Source organism: Equus quagga, chromosome 13, assembly GCF_021613505.1.
Source record: "Equus quagga isolate Etosha38 chromosome 13, UCLA_HA_Equagga_1.0, whole genome shotgun sequence".
NCBI lineage: Eukaryota > Metazoa > Chordata > Mammalia > Perissodactyla > Equidae > Equus > Equus quagga.
The window spans coordinates 34,982,667-35,007,245 of NC_060279.1; the positions used below are offsets into that span (position 1 = coordinate 34,982,667).

General features: G+C 36.1%; 1 protein-coding gene and 1 pseudogene across 1 annotated transcript; both read right to left on the bottom strand.

Moving 5' to 3' along the window:
* Positions 1–211: 211 nt before the first annotated feature.
* LOC124250171 (olfactory receptor 10R2-like) lies at positions 212–3,699 on the bottom strand (annotated as a pseudogene).
* A 17,394-nt stretch (positions 3,700–21,093) lies between these two features.
* LOC124249389 (olfactory receptor 10R2-like) lies at positions 21,094–22,038 on the bottom strand. The gene has a single exon (XM_046680313.1). It carries the CDS (start codon positions 22,033–22,035, stop codon positions 21,094–21,096), a length of 942 nt encoding a protein of 313 aa, XP_046536269.1. The 5' UTR covers positions 22,036–22,038.
* Between the last annotated feature and the right edge of the window lie 2,541 nt (positions 22,039–24,579).

Consider the following 24,579-nt stretch of genomic DNA (forward strand, 5'->3'; position numbering starts at 1 on the left):
GCAAGTTAGGAGTATTTGAGAGTTGTATCTGTTTAACAATTAACACAAGTCTAAGACTGCACTCCACAAAACATATCAAAATAATATCACGAAGAAGCTTGCACTATAAGGCTACAAAGTGGTATATAAATGAAAGACAATAGTATCATCAACCTTGTGATTATTGCTATGTCCTCAGAAAGGATGTTTTCATAGATGTGAAATATTCCCATTATAGATCTTTAGGATAAAACCCTCCTCTGCCAATCACTTTCTGAATGGCCACCTGGATATCCTTGTGTCTGAAGCTATACACCACGGGGTTCAACAATGGAGTAATAAGTGTGTATATCACTGTCAAAGCCTATCCTTGCTGGATGAGTACTAGGTTGATGGTCACAGGTAGACTAAGGAGGCACAGCCATAGTGGACAATGACTACAGTAAGATGGGGGGCACAAGTGGAGAAGGCTTTCCACTTGCCTTCAGCTGATGCGATCCTCAGGATAGTATGAACAATGAAGCCATAAAAGATGCAAATGAAAGTCAGGGGACCCATGAGTGCTGGAACTCCACCAATGAAGATGACTAGTTCATTGATGTAGGTATCAGTACAGGTAAGCCGGATAACTGGTGTGATGTCACAGAAGAAGTGGTTGATCTTGTTGGGCCCACAGAAAGGAGTTCAAAGACTAAGAGGGACCCTATCAGTGAGAACAAAAAACAATCACAGCACAAGTGGCTGCCAGCTGTCCACATACCTGCCAGCTCATAAGGATAGGGTACCAAAGTAGATGACAGCTGGCAGCATAGCAGTAGTAACCCATGACCCCCAGCAGCATGAAATTAATGACAGGAAAATACAAGGAGAAAAACATTTGAGTGGCATAGTTAATAAATGAGATTGTTCTGAGCAGAGACAAAAGATTTATGAGCATCTTGGGCAGGATGACAAAGGTGTAGCATGTCTCAGAGATGGAGAGTATCCCTAAGAAGAAGTACATACGTATGTAGAAGTACATAGTTATGCAGACGACAGTGACAATGGTGATGCTCCCACCATAGAAAAACAGCAAAGAGGATGAGCTGGATTTCTCCAAGGTTGGAGAATCCCAGCAACAGGAACTCTGTGACAGAGGAGAAATTAATTTGGTTGACTTGGTTCTGGAGATTGACCTACAGAAAACAGGAATGAAGGAAGAGACTGTTTATCCTGAAAGATGAAGATAGTTAGTTACACTATGGATTGAAGAACAATAAATAGGAAAAGGGGGAAAGACTAATGCTAGTAGTTCATCCTTTGAACTAATGCTAGGATGACTTTAGTCCATCCTCTCCCCTAAACACACTACCTATTTGACCCATTTGTTAGAAGGGAGTTGGAAGGGACTTTAGTGCATTTAAGAAGCTCTAGAGAAATATAAAGTTCTCACAATCAGGCTGGTCATTGATCTTACTAACTCACTACCATTCTGCCAAGAAGATAGAACTGATTTAGAATTCTGCTGTAATTGTAGTTTCAAACTTTGTAAAGAAATAAACCCACCCATCAGAACTTTATTCAATATGAGCCATTACCTCTCTTCACATTTTCCCTAGATTTCCAACAGAACTCACCATTGCTTTGGACACACCTGACCTTGAGGAGTTTCAGCTCCTCCAATTTCTCCTTGCTAAAGGATGGGAAAATTCTTTTCCCATTAATTCAACTAAAATCAAGTTTGAATTTAATAAAGTAATCAAAGAAACATCATGGTTTTGGGTCTTACATTCAAGTCTTTAATCCATTTTGAGTTGATTTTTGTGCATGGTGTAAGGGAATGGTCTACTTTCATTGTTTTGCATGTGGCTGTCCAGTTTTCCCAACACCATTTATTGAAGAGACTCTCCTTTCTCCATCATATGCTCTTGGCTCCCTTGTCGAATATTAGCTGTCCATAAATGTGTGGATTTACTTCTGGGCTCTCAAAGACTTGAATGTAAGACCCAAAACCATCAAACTTCTAGAAGAAAACATAGGCAGTACGCTCTTTGACATCGGTCTGAGCAGCATATTTTCAAGTCCCACGTCTGACCGGGCAAGGGAAATAAAAGAAAAATGAACAAATGGGACTACATCAAACTAAAAAGCTTCTGCACAGCAAAGGAAACCATCAACAAAACGAAAAGACAACCTAACAATTGGGAGAAGATATTTGCAAACCATGTATCAGATAAGGGGTTAATACCCAAAATATACAAAGAACTAATACAGCTCAATAACAAAGAAACCAACAATCCAATTAGAAAATGGGCAAAAGATCTGAACAGAGCTTTCTCCAAAGAAGATATATGGATGGCCAACAGGCATATGAAAAGATGCTCAACATCATTAGCTATCAGGGAAATGCAAATCAAAACTACAATGAGGTATTACCTCACTCTGGTCAGAATGGCTATAATTAACAAGACAGGAAACAACAAGTGTTGGAGAGGATGTGGAGAGAAAAGAACCCTTGTTCACTGCTGGTGGGAGTGCAAACTGGTGCCACCACTACGGAAAGCAGTATGGAGTATCCTCAGAAAATTAAGGATAGATCTACCACATGATCCAGCTATTTCACTGCTGGGTATTTATCCAGAGAACATGAAAACATGAATGCATAAAGATACATGCACCCCTATGTTCATTGCGGCATTATACACAATAGCCAAGACTTGGAAGCAACCTAGGTGCCCATCAAGGGACGAATGGATAAAGAAGATGTGGTATTTGTACATGATGGACTACTACTCAGCCATAAGAAATGATGAAATCCGGCCATATGTGACAACACGGATGGACCTTGAGGGTATTATGCTGAGTGAAACAAGTCAGAAGGAGAAAGTCAAATACCGTATGATCTCACTCATAAGTAGAAGATAAAAACAATGACAAACAAGCATATAGCATTGGAGACTGGATTGGTGGTTACCATAGGGGAAGGGGGAGGAGGTAGGGCAAAAGGCGTGATTAAGCTCACATGTGAGGGGATGGACTATAATTAGTTTTCGGGTGGTGAACGTGATGTAATCTACACAAAATTTGAAATATATTATGATATACATCCAAAAATAAACAAATGAAAAAAGAAAAAGAAACATCAAAACCAATCAAATAATTGAAGAAAATAAAAGCACAAAAGCAGACTAAAAATGAAAATTCTTTAGCTAAAGGAGCTCGATTCAAGAGACCAACCGACTGCTGATCCTACAGGTTTGAGGTATAATTCTCACATGAATACCATCTCTGAGCATTTTCTCTTTGGATTCTTTCACTTTCAAAACAGGGCTTGAAACAGAAGTATCAGTTTCATTTTTCCATCTAGTGGAGGATACAGACAAGAGGCTAGTGGGTAGATTTGACAAGTTCTCTGAGTAGATAAGTCATCATTTCCACTAATATATTCATTCATTAATGTGTTAATTTATTGATGAATTAAATTAATAAATATTCACACCTAATAAATGTTTATTGTCTATATTGCATAATTTTCTTAGGTTAAGTAAGCAAAGTACCATTCTTTGCAGAAATGATGCTAAATCACCTTGCCTTTTTCACCAATTCCTCTCACCTCACCCCAAATGCACAAATAAAAAAAGGTAGTTTTTCCACACCAATACCATCTTTCCTCATCCTGAAGCGTCTTACCTCTGTGCTTTTGCTCAACGTTTCCCCTTCACCTGGAAAATCTTTATCCATTTTCCATCCATTCTTAATCACTCAAATGGATGCTGTATCTTCTGACTACCCTGGTCTCCAATGATAAGAGTGATAGGAACTTACCGTCCTCTTAAATTGTTTAGCAACTTTCTATTGCATACAGGAATGTATCACGGAAAATAGCAGCCTCTACTTTCTCATATACAAGAACGTAAATGCCTTGGTGGTAGTTCTGTATTCCCCATAATGTATTAAAAAATTGCTACTTTAAGACATTGTTTAATGAATTGATGATTAAATATTTGATTTTTTTAAATTGCATCTTTAAAAGGTATTATTTAAGCTCGTGAAAGGGATGGTGGAATTTTAAGCCTTGGAAGGAGATATGTGAGAACAGAGATCCAGCCCACAACCTGCCAGATCACTCTGCATAGTTATAATTGTATTAAACACGTATTAATCTATCACACAGCCAAGAAGTTTTAGAACATAAACCAGACCCCAGTCCTCCTGAGTGCCCCTACCATTACTTTCTGTTGCTAACTTTATTACTCTGGCTCTTCACAGTACTTTTGCATCAATTGATGGCTAACAAAACAAAAACCACCAGGCTCTTCCCTGAGGAATGTAATTTATTTACCTCCTCAGCTCCCATCTCTGAGGCTTATGCAGTAGATTATTTGTCCACAGAATGTTAGGGTAGTGAGATCTAAAGACTACCAGCAAGAGGTCTGTAGAGAAAGACATCTCAGTTATATACTCACTTTTTTTAACTCTCTCATTACTTATTAGGCTTTTCTAATATACCATTGTCACCAGAGAATAGTTTCATGTGAGATTCAAGAACGAAAGTTGAATGAACTAAATGTTGAAAGGTCATTCATGACAGGAAGTTATAAGTATCTGCCCTTTCTTTTTCAATTATCCAAGGAGGATTTCTGAAAGAGTTAGTGTTTCAGAGATCCAGGAAGATCCAGGAGTCAGTCTTTCCGAGATGGTTGACAGAAAGGGAGTAAATTCTGTGGTGTCCAGGGTTATATTTTATGGCATTTGTTTGAAGCCATCCCTATGCCTATTAAGCTCAGTTGGCGATGCCCTATTTTATTTTATCTCCCAAAAGCCCTATATCGTCTCCCATTTTTTCAAGCTACCATATATATTTGTGCCTTGCTCTGCTCACATGCTCTTCTTTGACCATCACTAACTAAATAGACAGACTAAAGCTCATGGGATAATTAGAACATTTCTAAAGTTATCATTGGTGACTGGCACTTCTCTACCAGGAACCCAAACAATATCTTCACTCAATTTCCCACAGAAAATAACCCAACGGGGGCCATTTCTCTATGTTCCCTAGCACATAGCTATTAGAATCCAGCAAAACCCAGAAATCTTTTAATCAAATAAGACTCAAAAATTAGTACTACTATAATCATTTCTATTCTGAAATGGCTTTATTCTCTTCCTTTCTAGTACTGACATCTCAATGCCCAAAACCGTGTATTGCACTTCCTCTGCCGAGAATTCTGAGACGTATCCCCCAAAGCACCATCAAAGAACTTTTGTCTCATTAGTTGTGGTACCAACATGCTAATATATATTTATACTTTCCAAACCTCCAGGGAGCCATTATTGCAACATTACTTTTGGCATAGTTCCAATCCTTTCAACGAGTAAAAAGGATGCAGAAAATACAAGGTACCACAAATCTCACAGGTCCAATAGGATAAAAAGAGAACAGGAAAAACCTAACAATGACAATTAATTGGCAATTACTCCCAGGTTGCCTGATAGCTCATTAGGAGCCGAAGGCTGTTGCAAATTAAGCAAAGAGAAGCGAATGTGGAAAACCCATGCTACAGAAGGTGAAGAAGCGCTGTCTTTTTTTTTTTTTTTTTTTTTGAGGTCTTTTATGTGAAGGAGAAGCCCTTTTCTTCCTTGGGCTTCACCAGGGCAAATAAAGCCTCGTTTTATTATTGCAAAAGAAGAAACAGCATTCTCCCTTTTAGGCTATGTTCATCTAAACATCATAAATTCAGTTTCTGCACCCAGGAGAGGGTCATAGAAGCACAGTGTGGGAGACGAGGAAAAGAGTGATGTTTTATCTGGCAAAACTAAGACCTCAAAGAACACCAGCAAAGAGCAGATTTGAGGACTGAAGGAAGTTGTGGAGTGTTTAGCTGCAGGTTACAGAGGTGATAATCTGCTTTTGCCTAGCTTCTTAGAGATGGAAAGATCTCCAATCAAATGTCTGCCTCAAGGGTAGGGAACAGGATTAAAACCCTATGGGTAACATCTTAGAGTGCTCAGCTAGTCCCTCCATTACCCTCATTCTGCCCTGAGTTCTCTCATAGTCTGACCCAAGATGGATGAGAGGGGCTTTCCAGTTGTAGATAAAATGATTAAGTGACTGTTCCACATTTGTGTGCCACTGTTTTCCTCTCCTGTATTTGAAATGAGGTTAAAAATCAAGCTCTCTATTGCTAGACTCAGCCAACGCAGTTTCTAGACCTTAAAGTTTCCTGGAAATTGATATTCTTCCTCTGGTGAAATAATACTGAAAAATCCACCCTCTCTACTCTCCCTCATGAGTCATGAGTGACTCACAAGGGGATCACAGAGAGGACTGCAGGCACTTAACAACAAAGTATTCTCCCACCCACTCTACTTGCTGCAGATCCTGTCAGTGACTCCCAGCAGAGATGTTCCGGGTGGCAGTCCCCAGCAATTTCCCTCAGGGCAGCAGAAACTCCCAAAGGAGATGCTTTCTGACTCAGAATATTTTTTCCTTCCAGTTACAACATTTTCAGAGGCTAAAGACAGAGATCTCACAGCAGCTACTGCTTCTTCCAGCAATTTTCAAATGTGAGCATCTGTCCCTCCTAAGAACTGCTGAATTCTTGGGTTTCTTGGACATCTGGGCTGTTCAGTACATCTTTCTGAATTAACATTTCTCCACAGGGTGCTGGCCAAGTCCTCCAGCTTGGTTCTGTGTAACTCTTTAAAGAAAGCTTTTCAAAGACCTCTGAAGTTTTGGAGCAGGAATAAATCTGAAAAATACTGCAGTTAGTTTCATTTTTAGAATTACTTCTTGACACAATTGTTGTGAACTTAGGAGCTGCTCCTCTTCTCATTCTCATGCACCTGAAGACACTTGTCCAGGAAGTTAAATATAGTCATTCTTCTTTGTTAGATTTTAAACTCAAGTTTTCAATAATCTTAGTATGAAACATATTTCATTTCAAATATTTCAATATGGTTCAAGCATGAAAGCAAAAAATACCTCTAGATATTTTTTAAATTCCATATTCACAGAAAAATATGAAACTAGACTGAAATTGAGACTCTTTTTCCCCGGAAACATTTTGTCTATAAGTGTCTATAAGTACTACCCTTATTCACTTCATCTCAAACATCCAGGTCCACACTACTCTAAAAGTGGTTTTCTTGTTTTTTCCCAGTGTAATCAGGCACCACTCCCAAGTATGCCATATGAACTATATGAAGCATAGATTTCAGTTATATTTTCCAGGAATTGCTGTGGTAAATCAATTCTAACTTCTATATTTACATTCTTTAGGATTCTTTGAGATTAAGGCTCTCAAGAATTTTCATTTCCATTGCTCCTTTCTCTACCCCAAAGAGTGAGGAAGAGAGGAAAATATGTTTCATTGTATTGAAGAAAAAATAACATTAGGTGAAGAAAAAGAAGACGATATATATCAAAGGTAGAGTTAAAAGTCTTTTAAAAATACAGGACTTCAAAGAAGAAAAATTTAAACAAAAAATTTCTAATACATAACATTAGAACACATTTCTGATTTGAAAAAGAAATTTATGTATTTGATATAACGAAAGCAACTGTTTTAGGACACAAACTTCAAAATTACTGTGTAATATAAAAAGTAACAAAATATGATGGTTAATTTTATGTGTAAATTTGACTGAGCCATGGGGTGTCCAGATATTTGGTTATTTATTATTCTGGAGGTGTCTATGAGGGTGTTTCTAGATGAGATTAACATTTGAATCAACAGACTGAGAAAAGTGGAATGCCCTCCCCAATGTAGCCGGCCTCATCCAATCTGTTGAAAATCTGAATAGAACAAAAAGGCTGAGTGAGAGAAGTTTCTCTCTGCCTGACTTTCTTTGAGCTGGAACATTAGTCTTCTCCTGCATTAGAATTCGGAAGTAGACAGGAACTTAGACTATCAACTCTCCTGGTTATCAGATCTTTGGGTATGTACTAGAATTATTGGCTCTCCTGGTTCTCCAGCTTACCAACTGAAGATCATGGGACTTCTCAGCCTCCATAATCATGTGAGCCAATTTCTTATATAATATATATGCATATATTTAGTATATATTTATATTTATAAAATAATATATATTTATATAGTAAATATATACTTAGTTTAAATATATATATTTATAATATATTTCTATTTATATATATATATAAAATAGACTATTATATATATACATAAAATAGACTATATATATATATAAAATAGACTGTATATATCCATATATATATATACAGTCTTTGGTTCTGTTTCTCTGGAGAACCCAGAACAATACACAAAACGTACTCTGCACATAAATGATCGATAGAAATGGAAATGGAAAGCAACAAGGAAGAGATTGGAAGAACTAAATTATAAAAACAAGACTGTAATATGTCACTCAGTACTTTCGGTTTTCAAGTGAAAGAAATACAATACAATCTAGCATAAGGAAAGAGAATCTATTAGCTTAAATAACTAGGAAGTCCAACACAAATACGATCAGATATGGTTCAATTCATGCACTTATATTACATCATTATGCTGAGTCTTGACTCAGAGGTCAACCTCTGAAAAATGTACTCCCGTATAATTTACCTTTTCTCTTTAACATTTATCACAATTTTATATGCATTTATGATTATTTTTGCTTTATACATCTCTATTTTCCATCTCTATGTAGATTTTTTCCTGTTTGTTAAATATTTTAGCCCTATCTCTAAGATATTGCCTGACACACAATAGACATTCAATAAATATTTGTTGAATGAATGAATAAATTTTTTTTCTTTCACTTCACTTTGCTTCACTCTTTGTGCTAGATTTCTTTTTCTATACGCTGACTTTATCCAAATAACAGGCAAAATGGAGATGAAAGTTTTATGCTTCCATTCGTTTTTTTTTTTTTTTTGAGGAAGATCCGCCCTGAGCTAACATCTGCTGCCAATCTTCCTCTTTTTATTGAGGAAGACTGGCCCTGAGCTAACATTCGTGCCCATCTTCTTCTACTTTATATGTGGGATGCCTACCACAGCATGGCTTGCCAAGCGGTGCCATATCCGCACCCAGGATCCGAACCGGCGAACCCTGGGCTGCCAAAGCAGAATGTGCTAACTTAACCACTGCACCACCAGGCCAGCCCCTATGCTTCCATTCTTAACAATGCAATTCAAAAGGCTGTGAGATCCCCAGTCTCACATATCTATATACAGAATTGAATCAAGATTCTTTCTAGGCAGAATATAAGTTGGAGCAATGTGTGGTTGATTTCACAAGCCTTTTTACTCAACTTTATGGCAAGGGATGGAGAAGGTAGGGTTTGCCCCTCAACTGAAACACTTGAAATAGTTCCTGGATATATTATGGCTTATTGTACTGTAAAAAGTGGGAAAAAAAACTCAAGTTAAATTGGATTCAGTACATAAAAAGGAAAAGGAATCCATTACTCCTATATCTGAACATACATCAGAATACTAAATGCTGAGTTGCAGGAAAACTGTGATTCAGTGAATATGATATCATCAGATGCTCAATTTTTCTGTTTTCTTAGCTCCTCTTTCTTTTCTACTTCAGTTTCATCCTCTGCTTGGTTTTCCTCACAGTGGTAAAAATTGAAGGCAATTCTTGCTTATACAGAGAAGCAAAATAATAACAATCTGACTGTTGAGAGTATGTTGTAAGAGTTAGATTCAATTTCTGCTCCTAAGTTTTGTGAGTATTGAGAGAAAGTGAGAAAAATGGTGACTCTAGCAGCAGCAACAGCAGTGTTTCCTTAACCTATGGTTTTCAGCTATTGTTACATATTCTAGTTCAATAATTCCAGCAACAGACTCTTGACTCTTTCAAACTTTCCAATAATTTGTAGGCACATAATTTCTCGAATTAAACTTTCTTCTTCAAAAACTTACATAATTTTATATGTCCTGCATTAATTTCCAACTGAATCAATGATTAAGTAGTAACTGGGAAAAAATTAATTGCATAAAATATTTTATTAAAATTATGGACTTAAACATTTCATAAAAGAGAAGGATAGCAGGAATTCTGCTTCTAGTCTCACTGAGTAAGTCCCTAGTGGATCAACTCTCCTGAAGATAACTACTACAAACTCTGGAAAAAAACACAACGGACAATTATCTGAAGGTACTGGAGATAGGCTAAAACTAGGCAGATCTAGAAGGTAGTCAACATTTGAAAGAAGGTGAGTACACAAAATGAGTTTCTCTTTGATACAGCTTTTTGTTTTAATGAAAGTCACAGTCAGCACTCTGTTGGAAAAGATTAAAACTCAAAAAGAAAACCAACAGAACTTCTTGTATGAAAAATCAGAGGATAGAGTTTGGGGTAACCAGAACTGCTGGAAGGTAAGAAGAGAATCCTGGAAATGAGAAAACTAGAGAGAGAGGGAGTTTCAAATTCCATGTACACATTCTACCCCAACTTCTGGCTGACCTCTGAAGCCCATATGTGTGGGAAAGACTCAAAACAACCCAGAAGTACAAAATAATTAAACAGAGATTTGAACTACCATGCAAGAGAACAAATTTTAAATTTTACTACAACCAAGTTACTTGCTTTCTAAAACTAAAAAGACCAACAATTTTCAAATTAATAGAACACAGTCTCCACAACATAATATTCACCAGATTGTAGTTTAAATCCAAAATTATTTACCATAAAAAGAACAAGGAAAAGATGGCCATTCTCAAGAAAGAAGATAGTCAATGTAGATTTAGTGAGATATAATTCAACATTGAAATTAGTAGACCAAGGTTTTAAAACAGCTATGATAACCATGTCCTATGATGTAAAGAAAAATGTGCTTACAATGGATAAGTATATAAGAAATATTAGAAAAGAAATAGAAACTACTAAAAAAGAAACAATAGATAAAAGATAGAACTAAAAAACATATTATCTGAAAAAAACTTTAATGGATGAGATTAGCACTAGAATGGATATAACAGAGGAAAGAAATAGTAAATGAGAAGATAGATTAATAGAAATAATCCAATGTGAAGAAGATGGAAAAACAATTAAAATAAAAAACAGAACCTCAAACACCTTGGGAACTATATAAATGGTCTAACACATGTGTAATTGGGGTTCTAGAAAGAAATTATCTAGAGAATAAGGTAGAAAAAATATTTGAAAATAATGGCCAAAAATTTCACAAATTTTCTTAAAGACAGAATTTATAGATTCAAGAATCCCAATAAATCTCAAGAAAGATACATATGAAGAAAACCATGCCTAAGCACAACAGAGTCAAACTGCTAAAAATAAAACATACAAAGAACATCCTGAAAACAAACAAAAAGTGTCATACAAAGAGTAAAATCACTGTCAACTCCTCACCAGAAAGTATGGGGGCCAGAAAACTGGAACACAATCCTAAACATGATGGATGAAAGGGGAAAAAAAATAATAAAACTACCAATTCAGAATTATATTTTCACTGAAAATATTCTTCAAAGTTGAAGGTAAAATAAAGACATGTTTATATAATAGAAAACTAAGAGAATTTATCACCAGTTGAATTACAATACCTGAAATACAAAGGAAGTTTTTAAAGGTAAAGGGAAATTATTGTTGTTAATAGAGTCCAGTCAGCTGTAACTCCTGGCAACCCTGTGAAGAAGTAATGTCTACAATGTCTTGTCCTCAACAGCCCTACTAAACTTCTGTAAACTTATGCCTATGGCTTCCTTTATGGAGTCAATCCATCTCATATTTAGTCTTCCTCCTTTTTATGCTTTTCTATTTCTACTTTTCCCAGCATTATTATCTTTTCCAAAGAATCCTGCCTTCTCATGATGTGCCCAAAATAAGACAGCCTCAGTTTTATCATTTTTGCCTCCAGTGATAGTTCAGACTTAATTTGCTCTGGGACCCACTTGCTCATCTTTCTGGAAGTCCAGGGTATCCAGAGAGCTCTACTGCAACATCAGATTTCAAATTAATCCATTTCATTCCTGTCAGTCTTCTTCACTGTCCATCTTTCACACTCATACATAGTAATTGGGAATACAGAGGTGTCAGTTATCTCGGCCTTAGTCTCTAATCACACTTCCTTATACTTGATGATCTTTCCTAATTCTTTCACTACTGCCTTTCCAAGTCTGAGTCTTCTCTTGATTTCTTGACTGCAGTCTACATTTAAATTGACAACTGAACCAAGATAAACAAAATCTTTAACAATTTCAATGTTTTCATTGTCTACATTAAAGCTATGTAGTTCTTCTGTAGTCATGATTTTTGTCTTCTTAAGGTTCAAATGCAGTCCTGATTTGGCACTTTCTTCTTTCAGTTTTGTCAGAAGTCATTTCAAGTCACTGCTGCTTTCTGCCAGTAAGATGGTGTCATCTGTGTCTTTTATCTTATTGATATTTCTTCCACCAATTTTTACTCCTCCTTCCTCGGAGTCTAGCCCAGCTTTTTGTTTGATATGTTCTGCATACAGATTAAACAGATACAGGAATAAAATGCACCATTACCTGACACCTTCACCTATAGGAAACCATTCTCTCCATCCATATTCTGTCCTGACAGTGGCTTCTTGTCTACTATACAAGTTACGCATCAGGTCAACCAAGTGCTGAGGCATGTCCATTTCTTTCAGAGCAGCCCATAGGTTTTCATGATTCACAGAGTCAAAGGCTTTACTATAGTCTATAAAACATGGACTAATGTTTCTAATTTAGGTTTAAATTTCCCTTTTATTTCTTGAATCTTCTGGAAGAGATCTCTTATCCTTCTTTTTTTTTGCTGTTTTATTCTATATCTTTGTATTGGTCTGTATAGTAGTTCTAAAGGAAATTATACCAGACAGAAACTGAAATAGTTAGATGTTAAAAAGTGAATATTTTAATTTTCCCTCATAGCTAGGGCTTTCTGAGTAAAGAAACCTGGAACCTAGCTTAAAGGCTTAGCCTTGAAACCTAAAATATAGCTAAATAATCAGTGTTAGATTTACCTTCTCAGACCAATGTGTTTACATTTCAAAGGGGGATGAAAACCAGAACCATGGAACCAGTTGTTTATATTCCGAAGGGCTGCAATTAACAAGGGGAAAAATGTTCCTCTTTCTCTCTCAGGAAGGAAGGGTAACAGCTGTTCCACTCCTGTATGAGGTCCTAGATTCCTAATTTCTGAGTTTCTCTTCTGAAGCAGAAACCCCCAAATGTGTAGGGTGACATCTGGTTCTCATCACATAACCCCAGAAGGATTAGGTCAATAAGGAAACTATTCAGTTATTGCTGTAAGTAATAATAATCTATCCGTGCTCCCAAAACCTCATGCTTACCTTCAGGATAATATGAATAAATACAGATCTTAAAAATCTGTCATCAAGAAGAAATGATGAGAATTAAAACTATAAATATGAGTAAACATAAAAGATTATCTTTTCTTAATTTCTTTAGAATACTTAAGAGTAAAGCAAAAATTATAATATTTCCTATGGGTTCTTAATCTATAGAGATGTAATATACTTTAGCATAAAGGATAGGGTAGAGGTAAATGAATTTTTGTAATTCCAAAGCTTCTAAATTTCACGTGTAGTCATTGAATATTAACTCTCAATATACTGTAAAAGTAAGGGATATAATTTTATTTCAGCTCTAAACCTTCCTTTAATTGCGCTGATTGTGATACTGGAATATTTCTCTCTTGCCAGCTGACACAATATTAAGCTTTGTCAGTAAAGATGCTAAAGGCACACCAGAGTTAGAAGGAGCTTCTCTTCCTGGTTCTGGTGTGCTCTCCTCTGCCAGGAGGCTAGCAGCATGTGGAACATCTAGTGGCACTCCCTCCAAGGCAGTTTCAGAAGTACCATCCCTACAGGTATTTTCCATGAAATTTCCATACTGAGGCCCTTTCCCATGGATGGTTTCCTTCAGCATCCCAGAGGGGGGCTTCCCAGCAAGTTCTGAGGTATAGCACCTCCTGATAGATGGCTTCCCCCAGGGATGGAAAGAGTAAAATCGAGAGGGAATTACACTGATTCCAAGACTCATTTATAAAGCTATGTTGAAAAAGACAGTTTGGCATTAGTATAAATGTAGACAAACAGATCAAAATAGGGTATCCAGAAATAGGTCCAAATTTGTGCAGTCAATTAATTTTCTACAAGGCTTCCTAGGCAATTCAATGGTGAAAGGATAATCTTTTCAACAATGGGGCATTTGGATAGAAAAAAAGTCTTGCCCTTTTCTCACATCATATAAAAAATTAATGGAAATGGATCATATCTTGACTGTAAGAACTGATATTATAACATTTCTAAAAAATGACTTTGGATAAACTCTTAGTAAGCTTAGATTTAGCAAACACTTCTTAAATATGACACAAAACACAAAAATTATAAAAGTCACAATCAATAAGTTGGACTTTATCAAAACTAAAGAAAACTTCTGCTCTATAAAAGACATTGATAAGAAATTAAAAAGCAAACCACAACAACATAGTGAAGATATTTGCATGATACATACATGACAAAAAATACCTAGAAAATACAAAAAACTCTTACAATTCAATGAGAAGACAAATGATCCAATCCAAAAATTGGAAAGGCAGAGATTCCAATTAAGAAATGGATAAAAGATTTGAGAAGGCACTCAGGAAAATATAGAGGTAGCCAATTGACACACAAATGATATTCAGTATCTTTAGTCATCAAGGAAACACAAATTCCAACCACAATTGGATACCATTATGCATCTACTTGATGGATGAAATTAAGACTGAAAAGTTTTGTTGAGTATGTTAAGCAGCTGATAACTCTCATAACATGGCTATTGAGAGTATAAGATGGCAAAACTACTTTGCCTAATTGTTTGGCACTCTCTTATAAAGTTTATTTACTTTATAAACTTCATATTTACTACATGACTCAACAAATTCATACCTAGATATCTGCTTAATAGAATAAAAAATATCTCCATACAGTTATGTAAATGTGTGCACACAAATGTTTGTGCAGCTCTATTCCTAAAAGCTGAAAATTGGGAAAAAACTAAATGTCCATCCTCAAGTGCCTGGATAAACAAATTGTCTTATATTTATACAACAGAACAAAAGAATGAAATACTAAGTCACACACAGCATGGATAAATTTCAAAAATATGCTGAGTGAAAGAAGCCAAAAAGCAAAAGGTACATACTATGTGATTCTATTCACGTGAAACTCTCGTATTGTCAAACAAGGCTTTAGTGACAGAACCATTGTTGTTTGGAGACTGGTGTTGGTATAAGGGAGTGATAGGGAGGGGGTCGGAAGAAAAATTTTAGAGTGACGAAAATGTTTCCTATCTTGATCATGGTGGTGTTTATATGGGTGTACATATTTGTCAAAGCACATCAGATTATAAACTTAAAATGGGTATCTTTTATTGCTTTAAATTTTGTCCCAATATATTTGGTTAAGGGATGAAATATAAACAAATGATCCTCACATCATACATAAAAGCTAGTGCTATAAATCTTCTAGAGGCAAACACCCTTGAGAAAATAGAAATGTAAGCTACAGACTTGGTGAGTATATTCACAATATATACATATCTTACAAACAACTTTAATCCAGTATTTATAAATAACTATTAGAATTCAATAATTAAAAAACAGTCATTAAAATAGGCAGAAAATTAGAACAATTTACGAAAAAACGTGCATGGATAACCAAAAAGAAAATGAAAAACAATTGCTCTACATTATTTGATATCAGGTTAACAGAAAATAAAACTAAATGAGATATTACTATTTATCCTGCTGGAATGACTAATATACTAAAAAAACAAAAAAATCCTAGCAGTACCAAAAGTTGGAAAGAATATGAGCAACGGGTGGAGGTGTTATGTGGTACATCTACTTTTGAAAATATGGGCGTAGCATCTTAAAGAGTTAAATATATATCTATCCAGACAAATAAGAGACAGGAATGAAAACAAATGCCCACAAAAGACGTTTGCAAAATATGTTCATGACAGGTTTATTCATCATAGCCAATAATTGGCAACAAAGCAAATGCCTATCAAAAGATAAATGAGTAAACATATTTTTGCACATCCATACAGAGGAATCCTACACAGCAATAAAAAGAACATACTGCTGTGAAATACTTGTATAGATATTATTCAGTGATAAAAAAGAAAATCCCGCCTTTTGGAACATGGATGGAACTTGAGGGCATTATGCTAAGTAAAATAAGCCAGACAGAGAAAGACAAATATTGTATGATCTCACTTATATCTGGAATCTAAAAAAGCTGAAGTCATAGACATGCAGAGTAGAATGGTGGTTGCCAGGCGCTAGAGGGTGGAGGAAAAGGGGAGATGTTGGTCAGAGGATTCAAACCTCCAGTTATAAGATGCATAAGTTCTGGGAATCTAATGTACAGCACAGTGACTATAGTTAACAATACTGTATTACATATTTGAAAGGTGCTAAGAGAGTAGATCTTAAATGTTCTCACCACACATATACACAAAAACGTAATTGTGTGAGATTATGGAAGTTTTAACTAACATTATTGTGGTAATGATTTTGCAATAAAAATAGGAATATTGAGATAGAACAGCCTGTGATTCTAAGAGTACCAGAAAACTAGCCTCATATCAACATGAAGTCAGAAAAAAAGCATGCTCAGATTCCATAAGAAGTTATTATATATTTTTAAAAAGCACACAGCAGTACAACATCCCTATAGGAATAACTGTTTGCCTATGTAGTGAAAATCAAGATGCACCAACCAGATTCTTTTTCAAATCAAGAACTTATTGCCCCAGCTGATGGTAGTGCTGTGAGCAGAGAGGCTTCAGCTGTCTGCCTCTTCAACCATTTTGTCAGTAACATAGACACCTCACCCAAAGTAAGAAATTTTCCTGTAGCAACCCACACCCAAACTCTGATTGATGCAGGTTTATAAAGTCCTGACCATCTTGGCCTAACTCAAAACAACTCTGAATGGTCATTCTACCACAGAGTTCACCATTGGGCCAGTGGAGGCTGTCATTAGTATTACACTCAGCTTAACTTCTCTCTTTGCCCAAAGCATTCCCCTCATTTCACAGGTGCTAATCCTATGCATTTATTAACAAACATCCTACATGCCCAGCTATCTCACATTGTGCTTCCCAGCCTGGAGGATATGCTCACAAAATAGATAAAAGTTCTAACTAAATATTTCAAAATAAAGAAAAGAAATTAAAGCAGTGACAAAATATGTGAAATAATCGCAAAGATCAGAATTCAAAGAATTCAGTTATGAGTGACTAGAGGAAGAGAAGTTTTGAAAAGAGGAGCTACATCAGGAAGCAGTTAGAAATGAAAAAAAAAAAAACCCATTTCATAAATGAAATCTAAACTCAGAAGAACATAAGACTGAGTAAACATTATGGATAAGGCCATAACAGAAAAAGCAGACATGAAGACAGGAAAAACCTGGAGAAAGAATAAAAATAAGTCTATAGAACCCACTCTCTAAAATTCCATCATTATAAAGTTTGAAACCAGGTAAATACTCACACACGATATTAGTACCCACAAGAGTTGTTTCTGTTGGAGAAGAGGGAGTGAGTCATGACGTATTTCTAACACATTCAGCCTTAGGCATCTGCGGGATCCGTGTCCTGGGATTCAACCAACAGCGGATCAAATAGATCATACTACAGTACTGCTTGTTGAAGATCCCTCGTTGGTTGAATCTGCGAATACGGAAGCTGCGGATAGGGAGAGCCAACTATCTGACTTGAACGTCAGAGGATTTTGGCATCCGCGAGGGTCCTGGAACAAATCCCCCACTCGTACCAAGAGACAATTGTATTCTGTTTTTTGACCAATTTTGTTCACTGTGATAATTTATTGATGTGCCAATAATGATTTGTACACTTCTCTATCAGTGTGTATTTTTCCTTAAAAAAGTGAACATGGTATAATCTTCTTTCACGGATGCAGTATATTTTATATGAAGACATTAATTATACTCTTTTGTATTCTCTGAATTTTTAATATTTCCTCTGTTTTTCACTCTTATGTTTTGATCTCTCTGTTTCATGTTCAAAGCTTCTTCAAATGTCTGGAAAGTCTTGGATGTTCAAATACATTCCAAACTATGGCACTTAAAAGCTTGTTGGAAACTCTGTAGATGGGTGTATCTTGTGGACTGGTGGGCTCCTATGTAGGAGAGTCAGACAGAGAAATGTTACTCATTTTGCTGAAGTAGCTCCTAACTTATAATCATCTCCCACACAAAGAAATCGTCCTGTTTCCTAAAGGAATTGTTTAAGGCTGGCTGTCAACTTTTTGGAGGGCTGAGTGTGGGAAACAGATTGCTGCTACTCCATGCTATAGGAGCACTCACATGCAATCCTCTCTTTTAAGTGCAGCTCCCCACACTTGCCTCAGTTCTGCCTGGTATCTCTAGTCTAGAACTCCTCTGGTTTAACTCCCATAAAAGAAGGCCTCCAATCTTACCCTAGCATGGGAGAAATATAAAGCAATGCTACTCAGATGAGAGTCTGCCATCTATTGTCAGTCTACGAGCTCTTTGTTATCAACTTGTGATGAGATAGGTATAGAAGTTGAATGTAAGTATTAAGCAACTTTTATAGAATTTGATGCTACTGAGACATCCAATCAGTGGACACTCTTTTGGAACAGAGAATAGAAGAGTTCAGGTGTTTTTCACTTCATTTTTTTAATAGTTCATTTTTATTGTATTTTGCTGAAGTATTGGCTTCTGATGAATGGAAAAAGAAACCAGGTTCTACACTGTAGATGATCTGAGAAGCACTAATCCAGAGGCTGTGTTCCTTATTGAGACATTAAACCAATTTTACTCTTTTCACTCTCATCTGGGAGGCTCAGTTGTGAGGAGAATGTCCAGATACAGTTCTGTGCTGTGAATTGATTTGCTTTTGGTTGGCTTCCCACCTTATGCAGGTGGACTTTCATCTTTCTTTCTTCTGCCTAGAACTATTTTTTTTTCTTTTTTTCCTCTATAATGTTTCTAATATCTCTTGTGTGCTGCCCTCTACTGTTTGCCTTCTCGATGAAGGTTTTTATGTTTTTAATACCCCTGCTACCATTTTAGCGGGTTTAGGGATAGAATATATATGTTAAATCCCAAAAGGTTTATTAAGCATTAAAAAAATATATTCCATAACAAAATTTATAAGTCAATATTGCTAGGAAAAATAATGAAAACCTAATAAACACAAAGTCAGTGAAGTATTTTAATTCATCACTATGAAACCATTACTGGTCACACTACACAGAAAACAAATAATGATGTGGCATACTAGAATAGTTTAATAACAAAATTAAATTCACATTAATAATATGCACGCTATTTTAATCTAAATGAAAATACTTCACCAGGAATAATTTGGAAAAAGCAGCAATAAAACTCACAGTAAATTCTAAAAATAGAACTTACACCAATCACATTCACTCATGAACACACAAAAAATGATTAAAAGTGATGACTCATTTAAATATCAGCAAAGAAACATTTATAATAATAAATGTTTCATTCTTTAAGTAAATGTGAGAAATAAATGATAATTGCAAACCTGTTAGGGTAAAAAAAAAGAGCAGAACAAAATTGGAGATGGCCAGTGCTGTACTTGAAGAGATATGTAGTGCTGTAAATGCCTTAATTATTTAACTAGTAAGAATGAAAATAATATAAAAGAACTTAATCCAAAAACAGAAAGATGGGAGACAAAATAAGAACAGAGGTAATAATTTAAAAATAGGAGAGTGTCATTGATGATTTCATACACTCCAATTTGAAAATGTAAATAAAATTAACAAGGGAGAAAACAGTTACATTTTACCCTGGAAATGGAGGTCACACATGAAACGTGAACTTTAGTTTTATTCATTAAGCTTTAGAAAGAAAATTGATAGGCTGCAGCATATCCAGAGGACTGCACACAAAAAGATGAGGTGTCTGAAATTCAGGTCACATGAGTAATGGGAAAGGTTCGGATTATTATTGTAACTGTCCCAAACATCTGTGAACCAAGATTAGACTTACAGTATGACACGAGACAGAAAGTATGAAAATCACAGCGACAAATATCAGCTAAAATGAGAGGAAATAATAATGGGAGCTGAAAACATAGGAATGCACATTTTGTGAAGTCATTGATATCCAGTCAATGCAGGCTGATTTCCTTTGGAGCTACTGATGAAGGAATTTCTGTACAGGTGAGAGGTAGGATGAGATGACCACAAAGTAATTCTCTCTCTAATATTCTATAGTCTGATGATAAACTGAAACTGGGTAGCTCCCTCTTCTTAACAAATTCAGTGTGGAAGGCCATGCGGACATCTTCAGCATGATGTGGGACTAGATGGTTGTGATATTTTATTCATTTATGTAGCATATCTTCTATGTCATATAACGTGTAGTTCAAAGCAGTGGTCAGAAAAGGCATCCAGAAATCTTATTTTGGGAGAATCAAAGAAATAAAATGTCCTTGCAGAAATCTGCAAAGACTTGATTAATACAATAAGAGTTATACATTCTGTGCAGAATTATATTTTGTGTATACTTTCATATTATCTAGTACATACAAACAAAAACTCTGTGAAGTAAAAAAAGGAAATTTATATTATCGCCACTTTCTGTATTTTAAAATTTAGATTCAGAGAACAATAGTAGCTTTGTTAAAGTGATGACCTAACCAACGTCAAGCTCAAATCTTATAATTACTAATATGTTAACTTTTCCCCCATTTATGTCATTCTCCTAGATCTAAGCAACATTCAGGTCTGAGAACCACATCTCAGGTTGGACATAATCTTAAACAAAAAATACTATGTGACATTTTGGGCAGACATTCAAACATAGGGCAAGAGATAATGGTTAAGAGCCTTTTGAGAATGATAAACCTGGAGAAAGGAGGGGGGTTTATTCTCTAGTGACTTATTTTACTATCTCCCTTAATCTTTACAACAACTTTGAGATGAACATATTACTATGCCCCCTTTACGTAGAGAATATTATGTTCCCACAAGGTCAAACAACTCATCCAAGGCCACACAGTTTTACAGATAAATAGACTAGAAATTGTTATGGTTTGAATAATTAGTGATACATTTTGCCCAAATGAGTGTGTACTGTTGAAAAATAATCGAATTATAAATTCTTAAGAGGAAACCCAGTCTTCCCAATCATTTTCCGAATGGCCAGCTGTACATCTTTGTTCCTGAGGCTGTATACCATAGGGTTCAACAGTGGGGTAATGATGGTATAGGTCACTGTCACCAGCCTGTCTTTGCCTGATGTATATTTGGCCGAGGGTCGCAAGTAAACAAAGGAAGCACAGCCATAATGGACAATGACCACAATGAGATGAGAGGCACAGGTGGAGAAAGCTTTTTGCTTGCCTTCAGCTGATGGGATCTTAAGGATGGTATGGACAATTAAGCCATAAGAGATGCAGATGAAGATCGAGGGCACTATAAGCACAATGACCCCAAAGATGAAGATAACCAGTTCATTGATGTAGGTTTCACCATAGGCAAGACGGATGACTGGTGAAATATCACAAAAGTAGTGGTTGATCTTGTTGGAGCCACAGAAGGGGAGGCTAAACACCAAAGTTGTTCCCATTAGAGATAATAGGAAGCCACCAACAATACAAGTTGCTGCCAGTTGACCACATACCTTCCAGCTCATAAGAATGGGGTAGTACAAAGGCTGGCAGATGGCAGCATAACGATCATAACCCATCACTCCCAGGAGCAGGCAATTGGTGACAGCAAAACCAAGAAAGAAAAACATCTGGGTGGCACAACTCATGAAGGAGAGTGTCCTGAGTATAGAAAGCAGATTGATAAGCATCTTGGGCAGGATGACAATTGTGTAGAAGATCTCAGAGGTAGAGAGGACACATAGAAAGAAGTACATGGGTGTGTGGAGGCTGTGATCCAAGTAGATAACGGAGATGATGGTGATGTTTCCACTCAGGATGATCAAGTAGAGGCAGAGAAAGACCACAAAGAGGACAAGCTGCAATTCCCCAAAGCTGGAGAAACCTAGCAGTAGGAACTCAGTAACACAGGAGGAATTGGCCATGGAGAGCTGATCCCATAGAATAATGCCAATATGGTCAGGTCCAGAAGCCTTTGGAGCTGAGAAGTCAGGGAGACTTACTCTTAATAAAGTAGCTAGCACCAGTCTGATATGAATGAGGAATGACAGGCATGGGAGAGGAAAAAAAGATTGAAATTAACTAAAAATTATCCTAAATTAATATGCACCCACAGTGCTATTTTTCTGCTCATGATTTTAGCAATGAATTTGAGGACAAGGTCCACGTGAAATGTACAGATATTTGCTCATCTAGGGAAACATCCCTTGATCTGTCTTTGTGTTACTTGCCCTTAAAGAACACAGTTCTTTTTCATTACTAATTGTATATCCCATTCCCATGCAGTCATTTATTAAAATTAACTTGGTTTAGAACTACTGCTACTGTCTTAGAACTAGTTGTACGATTCTTTTACAAACCCTTATAGGACATGAGGCCTGATTTCCCCTTGCAGAAAAGGCATGGCTAGAATAATTCAGTTTTGCTTCAGCATTTCCTGGTTGCCCATCTGGTTATATGTCTTACCCTTGATATAACTGGCTTGGAGACCCAAAAGACAGCTGTTCCAAGGATCCAACCCTGAATTCCTGAGTAGGAAGGCACAAAGACTTTTCCTAAGGCCTCTGACACAGTTATTGATACTGGTTCTTGACTATATATATTATAATCCAACCATTCTTATCCTCTTCCACTTCCTGCCCAAATCCATCTTTCACCTGGGTTTTGTTTCTCAAAAATAAGTTTCAAAATCTTGTTAGTCATCCAAAGTGTACATTTCTGAGACATGTTTAGGCATGTGATTTTGTTCATCCTCAACATCCAATCTACTTCTGTTCTGCAATACTTCTAGGATCCATTTCTTCCTTTCTGCAAGACATTAGCTCCTGCCCAGACTATTACGAGAGCACTATAAGCAGAGTCCCTGGATTCTATCTCTTGCCACTCTAAGCTCTCTGCCACAATAGCAGCCAAATTGTCTTTCTATAAGACAAATCCTATCTATTAACAGGACTAAATGACCCCAAATTATCTATAAAGCTAAAACAACTATATTCTAGATCTTTCATACGTTTCTGTTGATTTGCAAACTGACCTGGTAGACCTGGGCCAGGTAGAGACCAAAGAAAAAGAAGACCACTTCTGATTGGCAGATGGTAATTTTAATAAAGAAGGGAACTTACATGTCAGATTTGTCTTAAATGGCTAAAAGATGAGTAGATTTCCACACTGACCCATGAGAATCTTAAAAGTTTATAGAGAGCCCTTAATGGGTTTCAGTCATGTATGTTGTCCAGATGGTCTCAACAACACCTTATTCTCTCAAGGCTGTGTACTTGGAACACATCCCACTGTGGGAATCAAGGGTAGAACTTTTATTTCAAGGACAGGAGAGGAAGTGAGGGACCTCCAATTGCCTGGGTCCAGCTCAGAGGTCAACAGACAGTCACATCCTTTGATGACCTCCTCCAACATTTTCCCAAATGTACCTTTCTACTTATAACTGCCATTAGAGATTCCTTCACACCCACTTCAGTACTGAGAAATTTTGAACAATGATGTCTTTTTTCATACTATCTTTATATCTGGAAATAGTCCATGCTTTGTTTGTTTGTTTTTCTTCTTCTTCTTTTAATTTTGAAAACTTCTTTAAATTCTCAGTTTAAAAATATATGTACTCATTTAATCCTTTCCACAGCTTCTTATTTGCACTTTATCACTTTCTCTGGGTTTCCTGCGCAATCACTAGAATTCTTACTTCTTTTGCCGCTAGTGTTATGAGTTTGTCTTTGACTCCACAAATTATAACTTACTAGAGACAAGAAATTGCATCTCAATGCATTCAATAGTGTCGAATATATGCTAAGTGATTGAAATCTTTTTGAAAAACTGAATGAGCAATGATCTCACTTTCTCTTCTAAGTTATTTCAAAACTCTCAGGTAGATGGTATTTGATTCCAGAGATTTTCCAAACTTATGCCATTAATGTTAATCTAGCATTCAATATTAACCTTCTGCTTCAACATTTTGCAATGAGAAATCTAACATTAATCTTTAAATGCAGAGAGAAAAGATCCATTAAAAATTGCTTCTATCTCATTTTCATTTTTGATTATCAACTGGTCTCCTCCATTATCTCTTTAGCTAAACTTTTTAATTTTAAAAACACTTTATTCTTGCTCTTGAAGTCCCTGGCAAATGATAAAATTTACATTACTGTTTCTTCTTTTGCTTAGACAAAGGTTTAACAAAATGTTAAAATGGGACAAGAGTCAAGAGCTTGAACTCTTATTTTGATATCCTTGAATTGCCTTATCTATAAATGTTATAAATGAGAAATACCATACATTTGACTGGAACAAAAGCCCCACTAGCATTCTTGTTGAGATATCATCTTCCAATTTCCTGGTCTCCTTTCTTTGGGTATTTTCTCTTTTATAGGATCATCTCGAGAAAGAATACCAACTAGTTATCCAAAGAAAGTTGGAATTTCTGAAAGGAAAGAAAGTTCACATTACTCAATTGTTAT

Excerpts from the sequence above, each read along its gene's own strand:
- LOC124249389 (XM_046680313.1), bottom strand. The coding sequence starts at position 22,035 with ATGGCCAATTCCTCCTGTGTTACTGAGTTCCTACTGCTAGGTTTCTCC.